This window comes from Nothoprocta perdicaria, unplaced genomic scaffold, assembly GCF_003342845.1.
Source record: "Nothoprocta perdicaria isolate Ctin4 unplaced genomic scaffold, notPer1 scaffold_64, whole genome shotgun sequence".
Taxonomy (NCBI): Eukaryota; Metazoa; Chordata; class Aves; order Tinamiformes; family Tinamidae; genus Nothoprocta; species Nothoprocta perdicaria.
The window spans coordinates 1,477,490-1,498,428 of NW_020455910.1; the positions used below are offsets into that span (position 1 = coordinate 1,477,490).

The following is a 20,939-nucleotide window of genomic DNA, read 5'->3' on the forward strand; positions in this document are numbered from 1 at the left end:
ATTTCTGAGTGAATATTGCTCATGCAGATATTTTTGCAGATTTTTTGTAACCATTCCATGCTATAAGCTTTGAAATAAATATCTGAACCATGGACCACTCTGTCCTTTATAGAGATGCAAGCCAGTGTGAAGCAAGTAGATGCCAGGATTACAAACAGTCATTAGCAAAGCTAAAAAAAATGTTCATTTTCAAGCTTTTACCCCAGCACRCTATTTTACTGTGCTAATTCAAACTATGGGCCTGGTTTGCTCCATATTTATGTAATCATTTTTTGACTGCTCATGTGCGGCACGTGTTCTACATTGTGCATTGTGTTCTACATGTACTCCCCCCGAAACCTCCTGCTAAAAACCAAACTTGTAGCTATCACACAAYCTTCTTGCCTGGACTTCTCAATTGCGTGTGGCACAAAGCACCAAAAGCTGCCTCAAAACGGTCACGGAACTATGGCAGACTCTAAACTCAATGTCTGCAGGCTGGTAATACCAGGATTTAACTGAATTGCTGTATTTAAGCAAGTATTTGCTGTATTTAACTGTATTTATGCAGAGACTGAATTCCATGTCTATCTCTAATGGCATTAAGCCTGTTAGCTTCACAGATTAAAATATTTCAAGCCAATCACTGTAAATAACATGCTTTAGGCCAGGAAACACATTTCCAGCATTTATTAATATTGTGGAAAGGGTGCCAACATACCCCTTTCACCCTTTTAAACCTCAGGCTGTCTCAAGAACCTGAAGTGAGACAACTATTTGTGTGAAATACACTTTCTGAGCATTAACAATATACWTAGTGTATAAGGTTGTGGAACAGTTCCTGAATTTGGGACTAAGAAACCGTTMATATTTTATTATATCTGCTTAGCACAGAATATTAAGCGCTGCTACCTCATGTTGCCCCCAAAATATCAGTTCCAGGATTCTTTTCTCCACAAATGAAAGGTGATGAAAAAAATAAGCATCCTCTTCATAGCCTAACAGAAACGCCAGCATCAGCAGCCTTGACCTACCCTGCCAGCTGCTGGAAACGGCTGTACTATGAAAAAAACATGAATCAAAAAGCTGGAATGAAGACTGCATGCCACTGCAGTAGGGTAACATTAGCTCGTTAACATTTACCAAGAAGCCTTCCAAGTAGATTTTTCATTTTGATACATTTATTTTACTTGGATGAACAGATTCAGTGAACAAACTGAAATATGTACTCCCTCAGCCTCACATTTGCCTCCAGTAGACAGCTTCCAGAACCATGTTCAAAAATATCAGAAAGAAGGGGACATTTGCATGAAGTAGTTCAATAGTTATTTCTTGTTCCATGCTTCTCTTTCAAGTCGTTCACGAATGACTTCTTTTAGATAAGGTTCAAGATAGCGCTTGTCCTGAGGAGAGAAGAAAAAAAACCCAAAATTACAGGGATGCCCAGAATCAACTAATGTATCCTCAGATTAATTCTCTCTTATTCCGCTTAGGAAAAAAACACAAAACCCACACTGCTTACTCTTAAAAGGTAACCTTAACAAACTGGCAATGGTTGCAAACAACACGTAGTAGCACCTAATTCCTATTGCCTCATGAACGTCACAAACAGCGATGCTTTCAGCTGTACCTTCACATTTCGTGTCCTCCTGCCAAATAGCCCAGTCATGGGACTGAGGAGTCTCATATGCTCAAAAAGCAACTCCAAGGCACCTAAGTGACTGCTGGACTCAAACTACTAAACCCACAAAACAAATAAAYGCATCTGAATTGGGAAAGACTTTAGGATGTGAAAATGTGCAAGATCCACTTCATTTACAGCCAAGTCCAGCAGAACTTTGCACTTTGGAAACTTATTTTGCATGTTAGTTCTAAACACCATTTCAAAGAGATTCAACAGAAATCAGCTATGTTTAGCATTCACAACTCAAACTGCTGCTCAAGTAACTTAAACATTCAATTGATCAATGCAACAGTTATCAAACCTAACCAAGGTTTTCATTTAAATTGTTATTCCTTGGCATTTCCATGACTAAAAGCTGTGGCTGAAGATTTTCTCCAAAGTAAGGTAATCGTCAGAAAAGAAAGAGCTATTTTATAAGAATTTWTAACTTAGCTGCAATAGATCACCATACCTGGCAACATAGAAGAAATTACATTTGTTTACAAACCAAACTGCCAGGACTCTGATTTTTAATTAATTTAAGTCTTTRTCATCTCGAGCAAAGCTTCCTAGAAGGAGCTTCCACTTCAACGTAGAAATTTACAAACAGGGATCAAAAGTTCTGATTTTCCAAGGAATGCTATTAGACATGGAATGAAATAACTCCTCATTATCAATAACATGCAAGCATATACCTCATACCCTCATACCCTCATACAGGAAGCCCCAAAGACAGGTGCACAGAGTTGCTATTTAAGAGATCTCCTCCCCTTGAAGACACTCTGAAGACTCCCCTTGAAGACTGACCTCTTCGTATTTCACCCACTGATCCTTCGGAAGGATCTGGTGTTTCAGACTCAAGTCAAGTGCTCTCTTCATGCGAAATATCCTCTCGTTGTAAAGAGGTTCTGGAAGCCTCTTCAGCGCTTCTTTTACGTCATCGTCTTCATACAAGACGTCATCTCGCATCAACCCTGTATCGGCAAGATTTTACAGCAGCACTGCATCAACACTACTAATTAATATTTAAGCTTAATGCAGGCATTATTACATAACACTAGAATAACTCTAAAAATAYAAAAACAGACCAATTCAAAAGAGAATCACTACTTGCTCAAGGGAACAAGCTCACTTGTACATACATTATTTACTTCATGCTGTGCTCTCCTTTAAAAATGAGCAACAAAATATTGCATATGTGTTTCAGTGTGTTACATAGCAGTATTCTAGCCTAGATACGAAGGGTGCACCCACGTTGACCAAAATTAGACACCTGCGCTCAGAACGACTGTCTAGATTAAGGAATTAGAAGCATTAATTATACCACAGTCACTAAAGTAGTTGTGACTACTTTAATATCAAGGATCTGTTCCCTGAACCTTTCTGTGCAGACTGACAAGATCCCCATCAGATGTAACCAGCTACAGASTCCTGAAGTCAGATGCTTCGGACCGACTTCGTTTTCTATCAAAATACAGACAAGACAAAGAAGGCTTCTCAAAGCCAAAAACAGAAACACATTATTTTTAATATATTTTTGTATATTAAGAAAATGAAAGGTTTGTTTTACTCCTGTAACATTCTAAGATAGATGAAGATCATGAGAGTACACGTACCGGCTCGCAGATAGASGTTTTGATCTCATGTGACTGAACTAGCAGTAATCTGTCCTTTAATATTCCTGAATTCATTTTTTTTTTAAATATAAATAAACTGTGTATTTGCTAACGTATTCCTCTTGAGGTTTTTATTCATAGTCACAGAAAAGCAAGCACTAATAGCTTTAACAGCTTTGAGAATTTTTACAGATAGGTTAAAGGAAAAAAAAAAAGGCCCCAAATCAAGTGCTGGCAAGACAGAAACAGAGGATTAAACTTAGGCCAAAAACAAGCAAACAAACTAAAGAAGAATGAAATAKCTCACTTCTCTGTGACAGATCTACATAGAGATCATAGCATCAAGGCATTCTCCTTTACTTAAGGAAACAGTTTCCACAGCTCCTTCAYTCTCATGCTGCCAGGGAGACATCATATGAAATTACAAAGATAAAAATCACAAAAGCTTTTTCCCATGATGTATGGGAGGAAGGAGAAAAGGCATCCCATGCAGACTGGCTGCTCCCAGTGGAAAGCTGCATTTTAAAGGGCAGCCTCTGGACAGGTAATGAGAGCACTGGACACGGCTAAAACTGACTTGGTAGGGGATCGTTTCAGGCTTTCAGAAGCTCCTTTATGAAAATAAATAATTAAATACATCTACAGCTAGCTCCTGTTTAACCATAATTATTTCCCTGAAAATAAGAGCAAACCTGGGAGAGAGGCAGAGATAGACATTTCTTGCAAGGCTGCAATCACAAGGGCTGAAGTCATTGCTAACTTTTTTTCCCCCCAGCACAGAGAGCAGCTAATTTCAATAGAGAAGAGCACGTTAGAGGACGTACCCAGCTTGTTGAAGCCGGCCGCGTTGTAGTACCACTTGCGGAAGCTCTCCAGCAGGCGGCTRCCTCCTGAAACTGAGCGGCACCGGGTTCAGCGGGAGCGAGGGCCCACGGGCACGCGTGGGGCACACGGGCACGCGTGGGGCGCGAGAGCACGCGCACAAACCCTCGCTGCCCTTGCCCACGCGCGGGGATGCGACGTTAGGGCAGGTCTGCACTGCACCCACCGCACCGACACTGACCGTGCCGCGTAAGCGCCTGTGAATACGACGATTCAAACCTCTGCTTGCACTGAATTTTGACATCAGGCCATTCCAAGACCTGGAATGGTGCTAACAGCCCAGAATGAGACAATAACAATTATTTTAGGATTCCTAAGTCCTACCTGGGCTGAGAACATAACGTCTTCCAGAAAGCAGAATCACCCYGCTTATTTTTATTTTTTATTGTTATTTTTAACAACAATCTGTCATAGCTCCCTCTGTGTTGTGGTCTGGTTTCACGGCCTTCAAAGTATGCCGYTAATTTTCTAACCCCACCCCAATTACTTAATATAACTGCTGGGCCCACATCTCCCAAACCTCCCCAGGCAACAGCGGGAGCCTCGCAAAAACGCCAGTTCTAACGACGAGGACCACCACGTCGACGGCACATCCCCGTTTTCGCCATGTTCGCGCCGCCACCTCATCCTCCCTGCTGCCCACACCGGGCAGCGAGGCGCCGAACCCGCTCGGCCCGGGCGAGCGCCAGCAAGGACGGCCGCCCCGGCACGCTTGGGAAGCCGCACGGGAACAGAGCGCAGCGTGGAGCCCGCCGCCCGCCCCAAGGGAAGCCCCGGACGGCCGGGCCGGGCCGGGCCGGGCCGGGCCGGGCCGGGCCGGGCCGCTGCGATCCCCGGGGCCGGCCCCGCCGCCGCCGCCGTCCCGGCCGCCTCACCCGGTGCCCTCGCCGCCATCTTGACCTCAGAGAGGCGCGCCGCCTGCTGGGTAACGTCGCCGCGTGCCCGCCTGCGCCGCCAATGGCGGTGGGGCGCGCGCGCACGCGCGCTAGGTTGGAGGCCCGTCCGCCAGTGGGCGTGGYCAGMGGAGCGGGGCGTGGCCAGCGGAGCGGGGCGTGGCCAGCGGAGCGGGGCGTGGCCAGCGGAGCGGGGCGTGGCCAGCGGAGCGGGGCGTGGCCAGGGAGAATGGCCACCACCCCCCACCACACCCAAAGCTTCCCGCCTTTACCGAGAACAACTCCAGACTGCGGCCCTTCCAGGTCAAGCTCGGCTGCTGCTTCCTCTTAAAGCCCCTAAATATCTGGGAGGACTCCCCACAAGCTCTTCTCTCCTCTGCCCCTTTCTCTCTTAGCATCTCCATAAAAGCTTTTTTCCCAGAAAAAGAGAAGGGAGCAAGCTCACACATTTAAAATTCCAAGGAGAGGAGTTAGYTCTGACGACAATCATCGTTGCGTTTAAACATGCTAATGGAATGAATAGCTTGAAGGTTASGACACTAAAATACTATATATAATACATTTTGAATGATAATGCCATGTCACCTGGTGATAAAGTAGCTAAGGATGGAAGAGCAGGTCTGGGGAAAGTAGCTGTCTCTGGCATTATGAATTCCTACATCATACCATAAAAAAAAAWATTAGATTGTTTGAAGATTATATGTGCTTAAAGCCTTAATGTGCTTGGTGCTGTAATAAGGTCAAATATCTAAGCAAATGTCTTTTGTTATATTTAGTATATGTCTTACCTAAGAGCAAGGGCGCAGGGAGGGTTCAGCCATCCCATCTCAGACCACCACTTTGGATGAAATTTGTTATGCATCACCATGAAGAACATTAAGCTTTCATAAAAGGAGCCATTTTCATTAAAATAAGCTTAAATTCAAATGAAAACATCTGGATTTAAGTTTCCTGAACTATTATAACTGAAAGAATGGAAACTTCTAAACAATAAACTATTAGGCAGTTTGCATTTGGATTGTCGKTTTTTTTCACTTTGTGCAAATACTGTGAAGCATTTCAGAATTCTGCATATAATTTACTTGCTGATAACATTAACCACTTATAATACTCTTACAATTCCTAACAGTACCAACTACTTCAGTTAAAATTGAAGGAGATAAATTTGTGCAGCTGCTCGTCTGCTGAAGCCCTATGAATCCTATCAGGGATGGGGCGATACTATTCTTTTCTTCCCCTCCAAGAGGCAGACAGCAAGTTGTAGAAGTAAAACTGGGCACATCCCTGAAACCTACAGGAAGTCCTTTATATATATATATATATATATATATATATATATTCATCTACATTTAGTTTGCTCATTTTCCTTTATATTTCAGACCAAGTTTCATCATACTGCTTGTAGGATATTAAGTTCATCAACTAGCCTCAAAAATAAGCGCCCTTGTTAGAAGCTGTTGCTAAACACCACTTTGTATAGGGGACTCCATGTATGTCGTGGTGTACTTCTCTCTGCAAGGAAGGGAATAACATAATTAGCTGCTGAGATTAGAACAAGCAATCACGGCTCTTCTTTGCTGTTGCARTGATTAGTTAATCTAGTTTTTAGAGGGAAACAGGGTGAGGGGGAGATGGGAAGGAGGCCGAGAAGTCAGTCACTGGTCAGTTTTTCACTCTCCCAAAGCTYGGAAAAAGAAAAGTAGAATAATCTACCTTAATTTACCTTTAAAGCAACCTATTTGCTTAATCCTTGTGAAATACACACTTTAAGTTACCATAATGAACATTATTCTTAGACATTATGCGCCACAAATGTTTCACAAGCAACAACTTCTTAAAGCAGTAATTAAGAAGCTAAGAGACCATAAAAGGGAGCAGGTTTATATTATAAAATACATTTATTTCATAATTTTAGGTTATTCATTTTTACATGTGTTACTCATTAAAGTGTTTTTAAGAATTTTTCAAAGTCCTGCATTGAGGCTTTGGCAATCTCTGTGCAGAAGACCTCATCGGGCAAGGACACCAGCTGGTGCAGAGAGATGTAGCTGGGTTGTGCTGGGTCATACTGGGCTCTTCCCAGGAACTTAAGAAATAAATGTCTCTCTTTGATTCGCAGTAATTTGGAGTTGAAAACCTAAGAGAGAAAGAAAGAAAAGGGAGAAGCTTTACAGACTCTAAATTTCAGAATGTTACAAATCTCAAATAGCAACTGTTTTTAGAGAGCCTGAAGTTTTAAGCAAGAAAACAATCTGGATCTTTTGCCCTCATTAACGTCAAAGATCAGGAAGAGATTAGAATTTAAATTATATTACATTGAAATGGGAACTCAGGGAACAATGCAGCTCTTGAGCAGACTAACAGCTCACCTGAGGAAACCGAGTAAGGATATTGTGGGGAATGCCCATGACATTGTGTAGATAGTCAAATGTTTTTCTGAGCTTCTTTTTGCTTGAAGTTAAAATCTTGGGGGTTTTGAACATTATCTGTTGAATTTCATTACGTTGAAAACCAAGTTCAATCTGACATACCTGCAAAAAGCATAGTTTGATCTATCAAGGCAGCTATAGCAAACTTTACAAATAAAAGTAAAAAGAATAAACTGAAAATTTTAATTTTCCTAATAAAGTCTTAAAAAAAAAAATGAGTATGATTTTAATCCAAGTCTTAGACATGAAGCCCATTCAACCTAAAAAAGCCCCATGTAGAATACCTGCTATATTCAGTGCATTTTAGAGTTGGCTAAGGCCCGAACTGCCTTTTCAGAAACTGGCCTGACTTGAATTACAGTTTCCCAAAAGGAAAATCTAACAGTTTTTTCAATAGTCAGGAGTATTTCTCTCAAAACGTAGCTCATGGAGTTGCAGAGAAAGGAATTCATGAGACAAGAGTGTCTGTCTGGCAACTCATTCATTTCTTCTCTCCTCCAGTGACATTTCTAAGCAGCTCGTTTTCAGTCACAAGGCCTGCAGTCTGCAGTCACAACGTGTTTGCAGTCAACATGACCAGGCTTTCAAATCTAACTTAGGTGCTTCTTCAGTTTGCAAGAAGGTGGTGCATCTTGTTTGCTCATGTTGATCTGCCAAGATTAAAGCTCTTTTCCTAGTCTGCCTGGCAAATGTGAAGGGAAGGRTTTGGTAGTGGAGGGTTTGGGGTGAAGGGGTTTGGTTGTGGAGTCTCCTTCTCTGGAGGTCTTCAGAATCCGTCTGGATGCCGCCCTGTGCCCCGTGCTCTGGGTGYCCCTGCTGGAGCAGGGGGTTGGACTAGAGGATCTCTAGAGGTCCCTTCCAACCTCAACCATTCTGTGATTCTGTGGTATCTGAGTTTTAAAACTACCTTAGGACTTCCAGGCCTGCACAGGCACATGTTCCYAGGGATGATTATGTTCTTCTTTCAGCTACTGGTTCTTCCTGCTTTACAAATATTTGCTTATCACACACACATTAATAAGSAGACAGCATTGGAGCATAAAGCGATGTTTGTCCAGAGAGGTGTTTTTCATAGCTCTGAACTGGCAGCCATAACTCGCTACACTGAAAACAGAGACTTAGACCTGATGCTAAATCACTGGAGATAACAGCTGGCTCTGCTGCAGGCTTTACTGTGGCAAGTCTCTTGAGCTCCTACGTGTCTGAAATCCTGCTCTGCAAAATAAGATCACAATAACTCTCTCACTTGACATATTGCTCGRGTATAAGTGCCCTTGATTATTCTCAATTTGACTGCAAATTATTGAATGTTCAATAACTCTCTATATGAATATCCTTGCTGTGCAAGGCCAAGCAATGTTTGAAAGGCTGTGCATGATTCCTAGCACAGACAATGGCAAAACAAGCTTCCCAATTGTACCTTATCAGTGGATCTCTAATTGGACTTGATGAGATCTTTAAGGGGTGGAAGAATGAGCTCTGAGCTCATTTAGTCCACGACTGGTATCTTTTGAAAAGCAATCTCAACTGCAGCAGTTGTTTCCAGTCATTTCCAGTTGTTACAGCCCACCCAGACAAGGGATGCCACTGGCTCAGTTTGGAATTGCTGCTGGCACATGGCTTTGCTTGCAGAGCACCACTTTCCCACCACCATCCCAGGTGGTGGAATTGGGAACATACGGGGCAGAATCCTGATCAAGTCCAAGACATTCAATTTCCAGAGAAGACAGAGCTTTTAAGTATCAGTAGATGCCAATAGTGAGGACCCCAAAATTCTTCCCCTCTCTCCATAACATTTGTTAAAAATAAGAATTTGGTAGTTAGACAAGATAGTTGCACAGAACTAAGGGTCTTAAAAACACATTCTTTATAATATACTGATTCCCCAGCCTGGGGAAACAATGTTCATTAAAAAGAAAGCACTATTAATTGGAACAGTCTGGTGTACTTTCCAGTCTCCTCCCTTACCACACACACATTCCAGATTGTAAGATTCCCAGTGCTTAATAGTTTCGGAGCAGTAAGTCTGTCTGAAAATTATATATTTTAATTCATAGTTATGCATTATAGGATAATGGGATTTCTCAAATTGTTACACTACATCATGCTGTTTGGCCTAGCTGGCTTTGCAGCACAATAATTAAAGCAATACACTGTTACATTTTCAAAGGGAAAGGAGTCCCTGTGGGTTCAGAGTTATTTACCCAACAGTTGTTAATAACGACCAGCTGCTATCGGACAATAGGTGTCAAATGCACATTTTGGCAGAGTAGCTACCTGTCAAGAAGAAAAATAATTGACTGCACATTTCTTGCTCCTAAATCCTCCAGGACAATCCAAGCTAGCAAAAAACACAATAATTAATAAAAAGAAAAAAAAAAAACAGGGAGGAAGCAGGCTCTATTTTTCACTCACTGTAGAGAAATGGGTAACCATTTGTGTCAACACACAGCAGCTTTCAGCAGGAAGGGCTCCAGATGAAGATTCCAACCTACATCAGACTAGAAGATAAAGTAAGATATTGTTCTGTGTGTACTGCAAGCTTGCTGTAAGCCTCCAAGAGGGGAAAAACACTCGGTCCAACAAAATGCTCTAAGTTACTTTACACATTTACATAATTTTTTTTTTCTTCCTGTACAAGATTTTCCTACAAGGAGTTTTACCTTCTGCTGACACTTTTTTTTTTTTTTTTGGTCATGTTTTTTGATTGTTTTCTAGTAAGCTCACCTGTAGGTTTTCCTTTACGGGTTCTAACTTGCCAGTCAGTAACCTTGGRAGACGAACGACCAGATCTTTTGTCTGCAATGAGAAGGAGAAAAGAAAAAAATATTAGTGAAAGCATGTCTGTGAAAGTCTCTGAAAGAAAGATACAGATCTTGTATTAACATTTTATTTTTGCTGAATTCTAATTCTAGTTGGGCAAGAACTTTCCCTTGTGTTTCTTTTTATCTCTAGCCCAAAGATGAGTTTTGTATAAAACAGCAATCTAATAAGAAGCAAGAAGTTATTCAAATGTCATGTTCCATTGAGAGAGTGAGAGGGAAAAAAAATCACAGCTAATATGAAACAGTTGGGGAGAGGGAATAAAAGCATCCCCCAGAAGCAGGAAGCATATTGAAGTGCCTGATCCTTCTCAGTGCCTAGGGTCATTTCTTCCTTAAAGGAGAGGAACCACTACCCAACAGAAGCTGTGAAAAGCTTTTTTAACCGCAGTACTTTATTTCTCTAGCTCAGGTTTGGTTACACAATAATGTCATGGTGATATTAGAAATTGCCCCACATCTGCAGAACCTCTGGAGTGCTTGTCCACCCTGACTGCAAGACAGGGACCAAACACCTCACCAGAGCCACCTGAGCTTTAAATCCGAGAAAGCCTGGCTAGTAGAACACAAGACTTCATTTGGAACTTGYTAATTAGGGGCATGAGCAGCTACTGCATGGAAACAACTAACCCTTCCCACGTATTCCAGGAAACAAAATCCCCAGAAGGTGCCAAAGCAGAGTGCCAGGCACTTCCCATGGTAGGACAGGAAACCCACTAGGAAACCCAGGGTTCCTCCTGCTGGGCTGCCCAAGAGACTCAGCATGTGGGGCGTTTGCTCCCTAGATTATTTTTCACTGACAGCTTCAGGGTGCTGCATTACCCCGAAGAGAAGAGAAGCCCGTTAGTGTTCCAGCAGTTAAAGAGCTGCTTGCTGTTTTTAGCAGCAATTGTATACGAGCGCTGAAGGTTATCACAAGGCCCTGTGTTGCAGGGCCTTTCTACTGTCACTGACAAAGTGCCTAAAATCTTGGGTGTGTGCAGTCTTTACCTTTGTCACACTGAGGCCAAGTTCATTTTTGAAGAAACCCAGTCTGTTATCCAGTCTTTCCACTGAAAACAGCAGCAAATAGGGAGCTCTAGAGACCATCTGCGCGATTTCTGCCTTACCGAATTTTTTTGATTTTAGGTAAGCCACTCTAGAAAGAGAACAAATAAAAAATAAAATCCAGTGATGGAAGTTTTATTGCCTCCATTTATTCAGTACTTGCTTAAATTCCTCAGCGATATCTTATAAACGGACAGATGTTCTAGCATTAACAGGCAACTCTGCCAAAAATAATTAGGAGGGAAAAGCTGCAGTTATCATAAAAGCAAAATACCACCTCTTCCACTTAATTAGAAGTAAAATAAACCTTAGAGCATAATGTCAATCCTGAGGACAGACTGTAATTCCTTCCAGCTGCACCTAAGCAGATAACTGTATTAACCTCTGTTTAACTACCAGCCTGTCTCCTCRACTGCGAGCACATTGACAGATGATCCTGGGCTATGGACATGAAGATATACACAGCCCTTTTGCTATTTTAATGAATTCCATTTCCACTGCTGAAAGAACAGAGCACTCTACCTCATCCATCTCTGTTCTGCCAATAGCACTGGAGCAGAAATATCACACAACAATGCCATCTGTAGAGACACCCTCCAAAAAGACATTTCTAAATCATCTGAACTTACTTCTGTCATAATAGGTCCCTACTTTCAGTTACCGGTCCAAGGATTTTGTTACAAAACATCTGCTTGTCAGAATGGTGAAGAGCTGATCAAGGTTTTTAACAGGGCTTCCAACTCGAGACTTTTTCCAAACTTTCTTGAATTCAGTGAAAGTGAAATCCTATTTTAAGTACTGCTTGCAGTAGATTATTAGCATAGGAGAAAAAAAAAGAATGGCAGTAGGAGGGGAAATAACATAGAAAAGGCAGAGAAATGGGATTAACCCATGTGCCATTTACAAAAAAAAATAAATTTTTATATATACATATGCTAAAGCTTCAAGAGGTTCTTTTGATTTAGATAAACAGAAGTATCTGTTGTCAGATGGACTTAGGACATAGAAGAACTGATTTTATCTGATAGTAATTAGGATACTAAGTAGACTGCAGAATGTTTTGTAGAAGCACCCAACTCAGGACACTTGCTCTTCACAGAATGGTTGAGGTTGGAAGGGACCTCTAGGGATCATCCAGTCCAACCCCCTGCTCCAGCAGGGACACCCAGAGCACGGGGCACAGGGCGGCATCCAGGCGGGTTTGGAGACCTCCAGAGAAGGMGACTCCACAGCCTCCCTGGGCAGCCTGTGCCAGGGCTCTGGCACCCTCACAGTGAGGAAGTTCCTCCTCTTGCAATGAGGGAAAAAAAAAAAGGGGGGGGACAGGAAGGGAACATTAAATCACACCTTGGGGAGAGAAAGTAAAACCACCTTCCAGCAAGGCCATCTCTGTCCTCGCAARCCCTCCAGAGGGAAACATGATCAGCTAACAGTCTCCAGAGAGCAGGTCCGGGGGGAAGGCCCAGGGCGGGCAGCGCAGAGGCGAGCGGCTCCGCGGGACAGGGAACCCAGCGCTTGTTCCTTYGAGATGATCCCCTGGTGTCGGGAGCCGCTGCCGCGTGGCTCCGCTGCCCTCCCTCCAGCCCATGTGCCAGGCACTGAGCTGCCAGGCATCCCAGCCTAGAGGCAGAGCTAGATGACCRGGGCTGAAACATACACAGAATCCTTCGCTTCTCCGACTCCCTTCCCTTGTTTTCTGTTAAGAAGCCATGAAGACTCRCGCTTGCAAGAAGTTTTTTGCCTTTCAGGATTTCAGAAAAAAACTTAAGAGCCGTGGCAAGACTGCAACCACCTGACTCCAGAAGCCAGTATATGAAGGAGACACAATGGGCGGACCCGTTGAACAAAGCTCTGTGCTAAGTCCCCAAGTGCCACCCCAAGGGTTGGTCCCAATGTGCTCCAGGGCTCAGCAGCTTCCATGAACCGCTCCCAGCCACCACCAGCAACACCACAAAACAAAGCAGCTGGAGCAGCTGCAAGTGCAGACACCGATTTGCAACCGTCAGACCTGTTAAGAATTACGGAATGTCGTGACTTTTACAGTGTTTATCTGAAGTGACATGCCAGATTGATTGAAATTTGTGTTTTGTTTCCTGGTAACGTAGAATCCACAGCAATAAAACATTCCGGAGTGATGTAACGGGTACCGTGTCCATCTGTACCCAATACTTAKGCAAAGGTAGACTCTGCTTTCAGAAAACAGCTATTTGAGCCACACTCCCTGTGGAGCCTCCTGTGCACCCCCTGCAGCAGAAACTCACTTGCAAGCTTGCAGGAAGGTGTTCGCTAACGCCGAACACAGCCACGCTCGCTGAAATCCATCYGTGGAATATTCAGAACTAATTGTATTACCCCTTACTTCCTTAAAAACACTGTGCCACGCGACAGCCACTTAATAGCAAATCTGACTTCACAGGAGATTTGAATTGTATTGTTGAAAAACAAACCCCAAAATCAAAAAAAACCCCTACTACGTTTCAGAAAAACGTGAAGAAAAATATTAGCAGTTCAGACAATCTGTATGCAGGGTGCTTTATACAGATTCTTTTTAGATGCTTTTTCTGAAAGGTCACTTACTACTGCATGGGAAGATAGAAGAAAAAGGTGCGAGTCTCTAAATGAACTTGTTTCTCAAAAGTTGTGTTTTCAGATACTACATACACAGCTCTTTGGGCATTTTTATATACTGTTTTTTTTATTATAAAGAGCACTTAAAAAATAGCAGTTCTGAAAAAGAAGATTGTTGAATTAATGTAAGCCTGTGAGCTAATTTTTGAGAATAACAGTCCATTCTATTTATAAAATCAATGTACCTAATGAGAGCATGAATCAGAAAAATGAAAAACATGAAATGGAAAAACCAAAGTCCACTTCAGTACCTAAGTGTAAAGAGAACTACACAGCAAACAAATATAAAGAAATATAAACTGGTAAAAGCAAAGCTAGGATAACTCCATGTCTGAAAGACAGCTTAGCCCAAAACAAAAGTCCTCTGTGCAGGTGGAATCTCATTACAACACACCGAAAAAGCCCACAGCAACTGCAAGAKGCAGCAAAGGAACCAACACGGGTGGTTCCAGTCCTAAGAGGTCAACCAGACTGATGTGAGCACAGGTACCTCAGGCACTGCTGTGAGAACAGCCTGGCTTAGGCCCACAGCCCAAGCAGCTAAAACCTGCACACTCGTGTGGTGAAACACAGCGATGACGGGTCATTTCTGACACAGCAGGAATGAACGGAGAGCTGCTGTCGGGAATGTCTTACACTGTGCCAGGCAGATCTGCTACAGTGCAATATTCTTGTTTTGACCATCATCAACCCTCCTACTTAGCAGCAGCTTCATAAAACTACCGTAAAATTCTCATAGCCGTGTATTCCTCATAGCTCCACATCTGAGCAGACAGAGAATTGTTAATAAAGTAACTGTCATTAAAGAGAAAGTCTCTTTATGGGAGACATTACCAGAGAGGCAGAGGAAGAGCAACACCATCAGGCAGCCTGATTCAGGCAACACTGAAGTTCGTGAAAACACCAGTCAGACTTCACTCAAATGCAGATGCCAATCACCTCACTTAGAGCCATGCTACTGGGGAAAGAGGAATATATGTATACACATATACATATCTCATTTCTTCAGTACATATTTTCAGTTTAAATAGTCCCTATATTCAGAAGGCAAAATTTTCTGTCATTAGGAGTTCTTTAATTAGTTGCATTAACTGCAATCTGCAGTTAATGAAACAGCATCTAGACTTAATATCTTAAAAAACCTGCAGTAGGAGGGGGGTGATGCAGAAAACAAAAGCAGTGTTAGTATTGATAGTACAATGGGAAAACAGTTTTTTTTCTGCCCTCCTACAGCCTCTATAAAATAAACACCTACAGGACCATGACTTGGTGTTTAACAAATAATACCACCTTCAAAATAGAATAGGCTCTAAAAACAAAACCAAACAAATCAAACCTACCAACCAAGTATCTTTTGTTCTGAGATATAAGATCTTCTAAAGAGAGTGATATTTACCCTTACATACAGACAAATTGTATGACACTAAGTGACAGTCCCATGTCACACAGCTGGGAACACATCAGGAAAAAAATAGTTGATGGGAGTCTCACACTCTGTTAGATCTGGAAAACAGAGTGGGGGAAAAAAAACATGTCTCCAAAAACCTATTACTAAGATCTGTTCTGCTTCTCTTGCTGCGGAGTTCACAAGGTATGGCAGACATTTCACCTAAAAAAGCTGTTCTAAACAGTGACTGGCAAAGGGTAAACCCTACTGCCAATTATCAACACCTCCTGCACAGAACTATACATACAGCCCAGTGTGACAATAAATGAGGARTTAAAATGGTTCTTCACACTGTTAAGCCTCGGGGATCATCGTTTTGGGAGCAGAGGAAGCAGCCAGGCTGGCAAGCTGCCTCCCTGACTATGACAGAGACAGGGCTCAGCCCCATAAGCCCCATTAGCTTAAACTGCCCGTCTTCAGCCTCATGCCACCAAGGGGCATCTGATGGGAGAGCACATCCTTGTGTTCTCCCTCYCTCCAGTCTGTATTTATGCTGCAGCATAATACAACATACAACATAATACAACAATACAGCATAAATACAGCCTGTATTCATGCTACAGCATAAATCCAGGCACGTATTTACACATTCCACATCCAGAGGGAGGGAATCGTGCTGAGAAGCAGTCGTCATTATTTGTGCCTCCRGACACTGCAGACAAGGAGACTTGTTCTCCCGGCTCCCCCTGTCCTCCTGTGCAGCAGCAGGAGGCCCCATCCAGCCATGTGCCACCTCTCCTCCCTTCAGCTCAAAAACACCCGGGCTCCTCAGAAAAGCACCAAAGGGGTGGAGCTGCAGGGTGCCAGCACCAGCAAGGCTGGTCTTGACCAGGACAACTCTTCCTTCCTCAACCAGAGCACCACTGATAATTCCCACTATTCCTGCTATAGTCAACCAGGGGCTGACCACAGCCCCTGCTCCAGACAGCTCCTYAGCTGCTGCCACAAATCTGCCTCTCCAAAACTCTCAACAATCAATCTTTCCATTGCCACTCACCCTATTACACGGCTTAATTAAGCAACAGCACATGGCAAGTGCATGTACAAGGGTGGCTAAACAGTCCCACATCCAGGACTTTAGCACATTTAAGTAGCAGACCTAACATTCTTCCAAACACACATGTAAAGATAGGCTAATCAAGACTTGAAACGTCAGGTACTAAGCAATGTGGAAGCATCCTTGGTAATTCAGGTCCAAAGTGCCACCAAAAGCGATGGTCTTATCCCAGGTTTCCTCCTTCCTGAAGGATGTTCCTCCTCATCGCTTGCATAGATGCTAGCAGCACAGGGCTACACAGCATCATGCAGCTGTTTGGTTTGACCAAAATACAACCAGTAGGACTTGTTAACGGTTGGTATTCAGGTGAGACAGAAAATTCACTCCAACTCACCACGCAACCACAACACATTAATGGGAAGGGAAGCTATGGGAAGGGACTGAAGTCATGGATCAAGCGGGGCAGGAAATAGCAACACAGATTTAGACAGGCTTAAGCCACTTTTTAAATCAGATCTTGAACCAGTACGGTTTAAGAGCTTGGTACTATTTAAATAGCTTACCGGGTCTCTAGAGCTTCCAGATCTTCACCAAGAATGTATGGATTTCTGGTCAGGAATGATCCCAATTGATTGTCTTCTACACCCACATCCTTAAGAAACAGAAGTATTTTTTTTATATCTTTTTCAAAGTCCAAAGTCAGTAAGAGCTGGCCTGCCTTTTGATGTTTCTCCACCTGGGATAAATCAACTCCTACAACAAATAAAATCAGTTATTATTTCAATTAGATACAAGTCCTATTTCCTACAAATATTTCAGAAAGGCATTCTGAGGTTTTTAAGGCTACTCCTTGTTTTGCAGTGATACAGCATACATCACTTGCTGTATATGTGACACAGCAAGGTCACAATATCTTTCCACAATRTTGTGGRAAGATTCAGATAAAACATTGAAACTGTTTTACCTACGGTGAATCTTGCATGYGAGCAATCAAGCACACTAGGATCAACCATATGCAGAGACCTACTTTTACTGCACAGAAGTGCAAGGGCTCCCAAATCCACCACATCAGTAAAACGAGCAATCCTGAAGTAAATACCTTTGGTTACTGGCTCACACAAAGCGATTGCTAATCGGCTGGTTCAGATTTCCCCACTSTCTGATATTTCATTGCACTTTTAGGAAAAAGGAAGGGTTCAACAGCCATGACCCCAACCAAGCTTCTTGTGCAGCCCAAGTGCTTTTTGATTAATATTAAGGTATTCTTCCATTCCTTCTTTCTCTCCTTCCCAGTTTGCTATATCCCACATTGGAGGCTCTGCAGAAGAGAGCTCTCCTTCCTTCCTGGGAGAGCGCTGCAATTTCAGTAGCAGTAAATGAAAACATCCTTACTCAGACGAAAAGAGACCAGTCAAATCGCTTATAGACACTTTCTGCCCCTCTAGAAGCTGTGGGAGAGGCCTCTTTCCAACATCTACAAGTCCAAGGGCCTACCTTGTCTTCAACTAAAACGGCTCTGCTAGTGAGTCATACCCCTTCTCCTTCCATTTACCCAACACTTGATTTCACTACCCTTAGCTGTAGATCACTGTTCCTGTAAAGTCTCCCATTTTCAAGTAAGATCAGTAAGAATCAAAATCAGTAAGATCAGGGAATCAGTAAGACCAAAAGGTGTAGGTCAACCACTTAAACAAAACCACATATACCTAAATGCACCAGTTTGGTCAGGGTTTCCGAGTGGTCAACATAATCCCGGAGCGTGGAAGACTGCAAGGGAAGAAGTGGCTTTGCAATGATCTTTACAGCTTCTTCCTCAGATATCTTCTCCAAAGCAGATGAAGGTGGGATSTCATCCCAGTCTAAGAAACAGAGAGAAAAGAGTCAAATGCATTTTGTGAAAAGCAAAGTCACTTCTCCCAAGAGATGTTTTCAGTTCCACCCCAAAAACACAAAGACATTCTGCAAGAACAGGTCATTTGAAAATACATGAAAGCATAAATTCTGGTACTACTTTTCAGTCCCAAGTGTGTCTCTTTCTGTAAATACTAAAAATCTAAGTTTGTCTCTGCCACATCTCCTTGTCCCCGCCTATCAACTCTTGATCACACAGCCAAATCTGAACTTAGTCCCACAGCAAGCCTGCTTTGTCACTGATCACTGCAGGCCACAGATCACATCACTCGTTTGAAAAGCAGTGTATCTTCACAATTTGAAAATCTGCATATCTTCACAAATATATTCTTGCCTGCTCAAAAGCTACTGCAAAGACCATTTTCCATAACCCGACATGCCCATCACCTCCTGTCCCTTCTGGATCAGATGCCCGAGCTGCAGTTGCTTTAACTTCCAAAGGTACTTCACACCAATCTCCTATTGAGCAATCTCTGAGATGAGTGTCTCGGATGATTCTCATCACCTCTGATAGTTAAAGAAACTTTCCTACTCAAGGGAAGCTCCATTCCCTACTCAACAAGGTTTCCAGGTGAGCACCATTATTTTTTTGTTTGTTTCTTTGTAGTATTTTTTCCACTCCTCGAGTGTCTAAAGCCATAAAACTCAATCCCTTTTCTTAGAATCACTCAGCTTACCTATTCCAGGAGCTCAAAGAAGCTAGAGCAAGTTGCTGTTCTGCAGCCTGGCCCATGGTATTCACCTTGGCTATTAAACCAGCAGCTGATCAACGGTCCTAGGTATACACTCTTTAGGATGGGAATTTTCTCTGTTTTGTACCTTAGCAAAACAACTAGGGCTTCCTAGAGACAAGAGTAATACTATTCCTTGTCAAAAAGGGAAAAACCAATTACAACTGCCACGACAAATTCCYATGAGCAGGAAGAATCTACTGCACCAGAAAGTGCTACCTAGAAGAACTGCCAGGAGCCATTACCACAGGGGTTGAGTTAGCCTATCTTGTCCTCAAGCTCGAGGGAAAAGGAAAATCAGTAAAATGTTTTTAGTGACATTTACCYCTTAAATATCAAAAATCTGTCTCCAGGAATCCATACGGATATGAAACATTTCCTTTAAGCTGCTGAGGACCAAATCAATACACATCAATGTCCCTTTTGGTAGCACTGATGTAGTTTTTCCACCTTCACATTCTTTAAGCCTCCTATTAGGAAATGGATCTCAGGAAAACAGCTAGCAATTATTTTCCTTCCACGGGCAAGGACACACACACACAGAACTGCTAGTCTGCTTGCAGACAACAATCTGGCACAAGAAGGAGCTGCACRGCAGGCAGAGACACTCAGGAGCAGTCCCAGTGCCACCCTGTTGAGCTGCACAAACACACAGGTCTCAGCTACAGCCCTGCACCACCCCAAAATAACCTCTGCAGCAGCCAGGGCTGCTCAGGGCTGAAMCTGGGCACAGGAGAGCACTCATTAACTCCAGCGAAAGCTCCCTCAGCAGGGCAGAGCTATTTCCAGAGGATGGCACGTTTTACTCTCACCCACCGGGGGAAAAGCAAAGCGATGCAGCTCGCTTAGGGTGACAACAGGGAGACCTGGCATTTACCCCTGTTCCTCTGGGTGACAACAGGGAGACCTGGCATTTACCCCCGTTCCTCTGGGTGACAACAGGGAGACCTGGCATTTACCCCCGTTCCTCCGGGCAGCGGGCTGAGCGTTTCCCACCATGGCAGCCGTTTAGAGGCCTCACCCTCTGCTGCCTCCGTGCCAGGGGAACAGAGTCACCTCCAGCAGTGCCTCAGGCTGGGCCATTGCGGCCTCCTCCACGCCTGCTCGCGGCCCTTTCGCCCTTCCCCTGCCCCAGCAGCAGCAGGACAAGCGGCCAACGCTGCGCGGTGCACGGAGGGATGCAGAAACAGCAGCTCTGAGCTGCAGCTCCAGGCCAGCGTTTCCACACCGCTGATTATCCCTTCATCCCTGCTTAAAGGCGCTTTATTTCCTCGGGCTACCACAGGCGGCATTGTGCATGGGACTAAAATGAAACAAACACTCTAGTTAAGCAAGTTTGAAAGAACGGGGCAATACTTAACACATGACCCGTGGATTCCCAAGGCCTCTTACCTTCATACAGTACGTTTGCAGCATTCAGGTCAGGGAYCGTTTGTGCCTTTTCCTGTTTCTGGTTTACCTGAGCAGGCCAACGACTTTCGGGAGCCGCAAGCGACCCATCCTCGGGGCTGTGGGGCTGGGAACAGCTCCCTGCAGATGAGGACCGGCAGGCCTGCGTTTTCCACGGGAAAAAGCCACTTCTCGAGGGCAGCAGAGCCAGGGGGCTGGGCGCGCGGCTCCTCCGAGTTTTGCTGCCCTGGCTCCTCAGCCCGGGAGGAAGCGCTGGAGCTCGGGCTCCTGTCAGGAACCGCCAGCCGCGGGACAGCGGCCGGGCCCACAGGGCCATCTCCGCCTCAGGAGGGCATCCTGCTGGAAAAGACCCAGGAATCAGGCACGCGCCGACACGCCATGCCCGCGGGGAGGAAACGGCGCAGGGCCCCTTCGCGGGCCGGCCCGGGCCGATACGAGGGGGCGCCGGGCCGGGTCCCGAACCCGCGACCCCGACACGGCCCGC

General features: G+C 44.0%; 2 protein-coding genes across 2 annotated transcripts; both read right to left on the reverse strand.

Annotated features, from left to right (window-relative positions):
* Window positions 1–950: 950 nt before the first annotated feature.
* LOC112956496 (cytochrome b-c1 complex subunit 7) lies at window positions 951–5,053 on the reverse strand. Its single transcript, XM_026050015.1, has 4 exons — window positions 5,016–5,053; window positions 4,083–4,154; window positions 2,450–2,616; window positions 951–1,382 (listed from the first exon to the last, which is right to left on the reverse strand). The coding sequence occupies exons 1-4, from the start codon at window positions 5,032–5,034 to the stop codon at window positions 1,305–1,307; spliced, it is 336 nt and encodes a 111-aa protein (XP_025905800.1). The 5' UTR covers window positions 5,035–5,053; the 3' UTR covers window positions 951–1,304.
* Window positions 5,054–6,920: 1,867 nt separating this feature from the next.
* Window positions 6,921–20,823, reverse strand: MTERF3 (mitochondrial transcription termination factor 3). Its single transcript, XM_026050016.1, has 7 exons — window positions 20,438–20,823; window positions 18,110–18,262; window positions 16,967–17,156; window positions 11,275–11,422; window positions 10,190–10,261; window positions 7,403–7,564; window positions 6,921–7,170 (listed from the first exon to the last, which is right to left on the reverse strand). Exons 1-7 carry the CDS (start codon window positions 20,769–20,771, stop codon window positions 6,976–6,978), a joined length of 1,254 nt encoding a protein of 417 aa, XP_025905801.1. The 5' UTR covers window positions 20,772–20,823; the 3' UTR covers window positions 6,921–6,975.
* Between the last annotated feature and the right edge of the window lie 116 nt (window positions 20,824–20,939).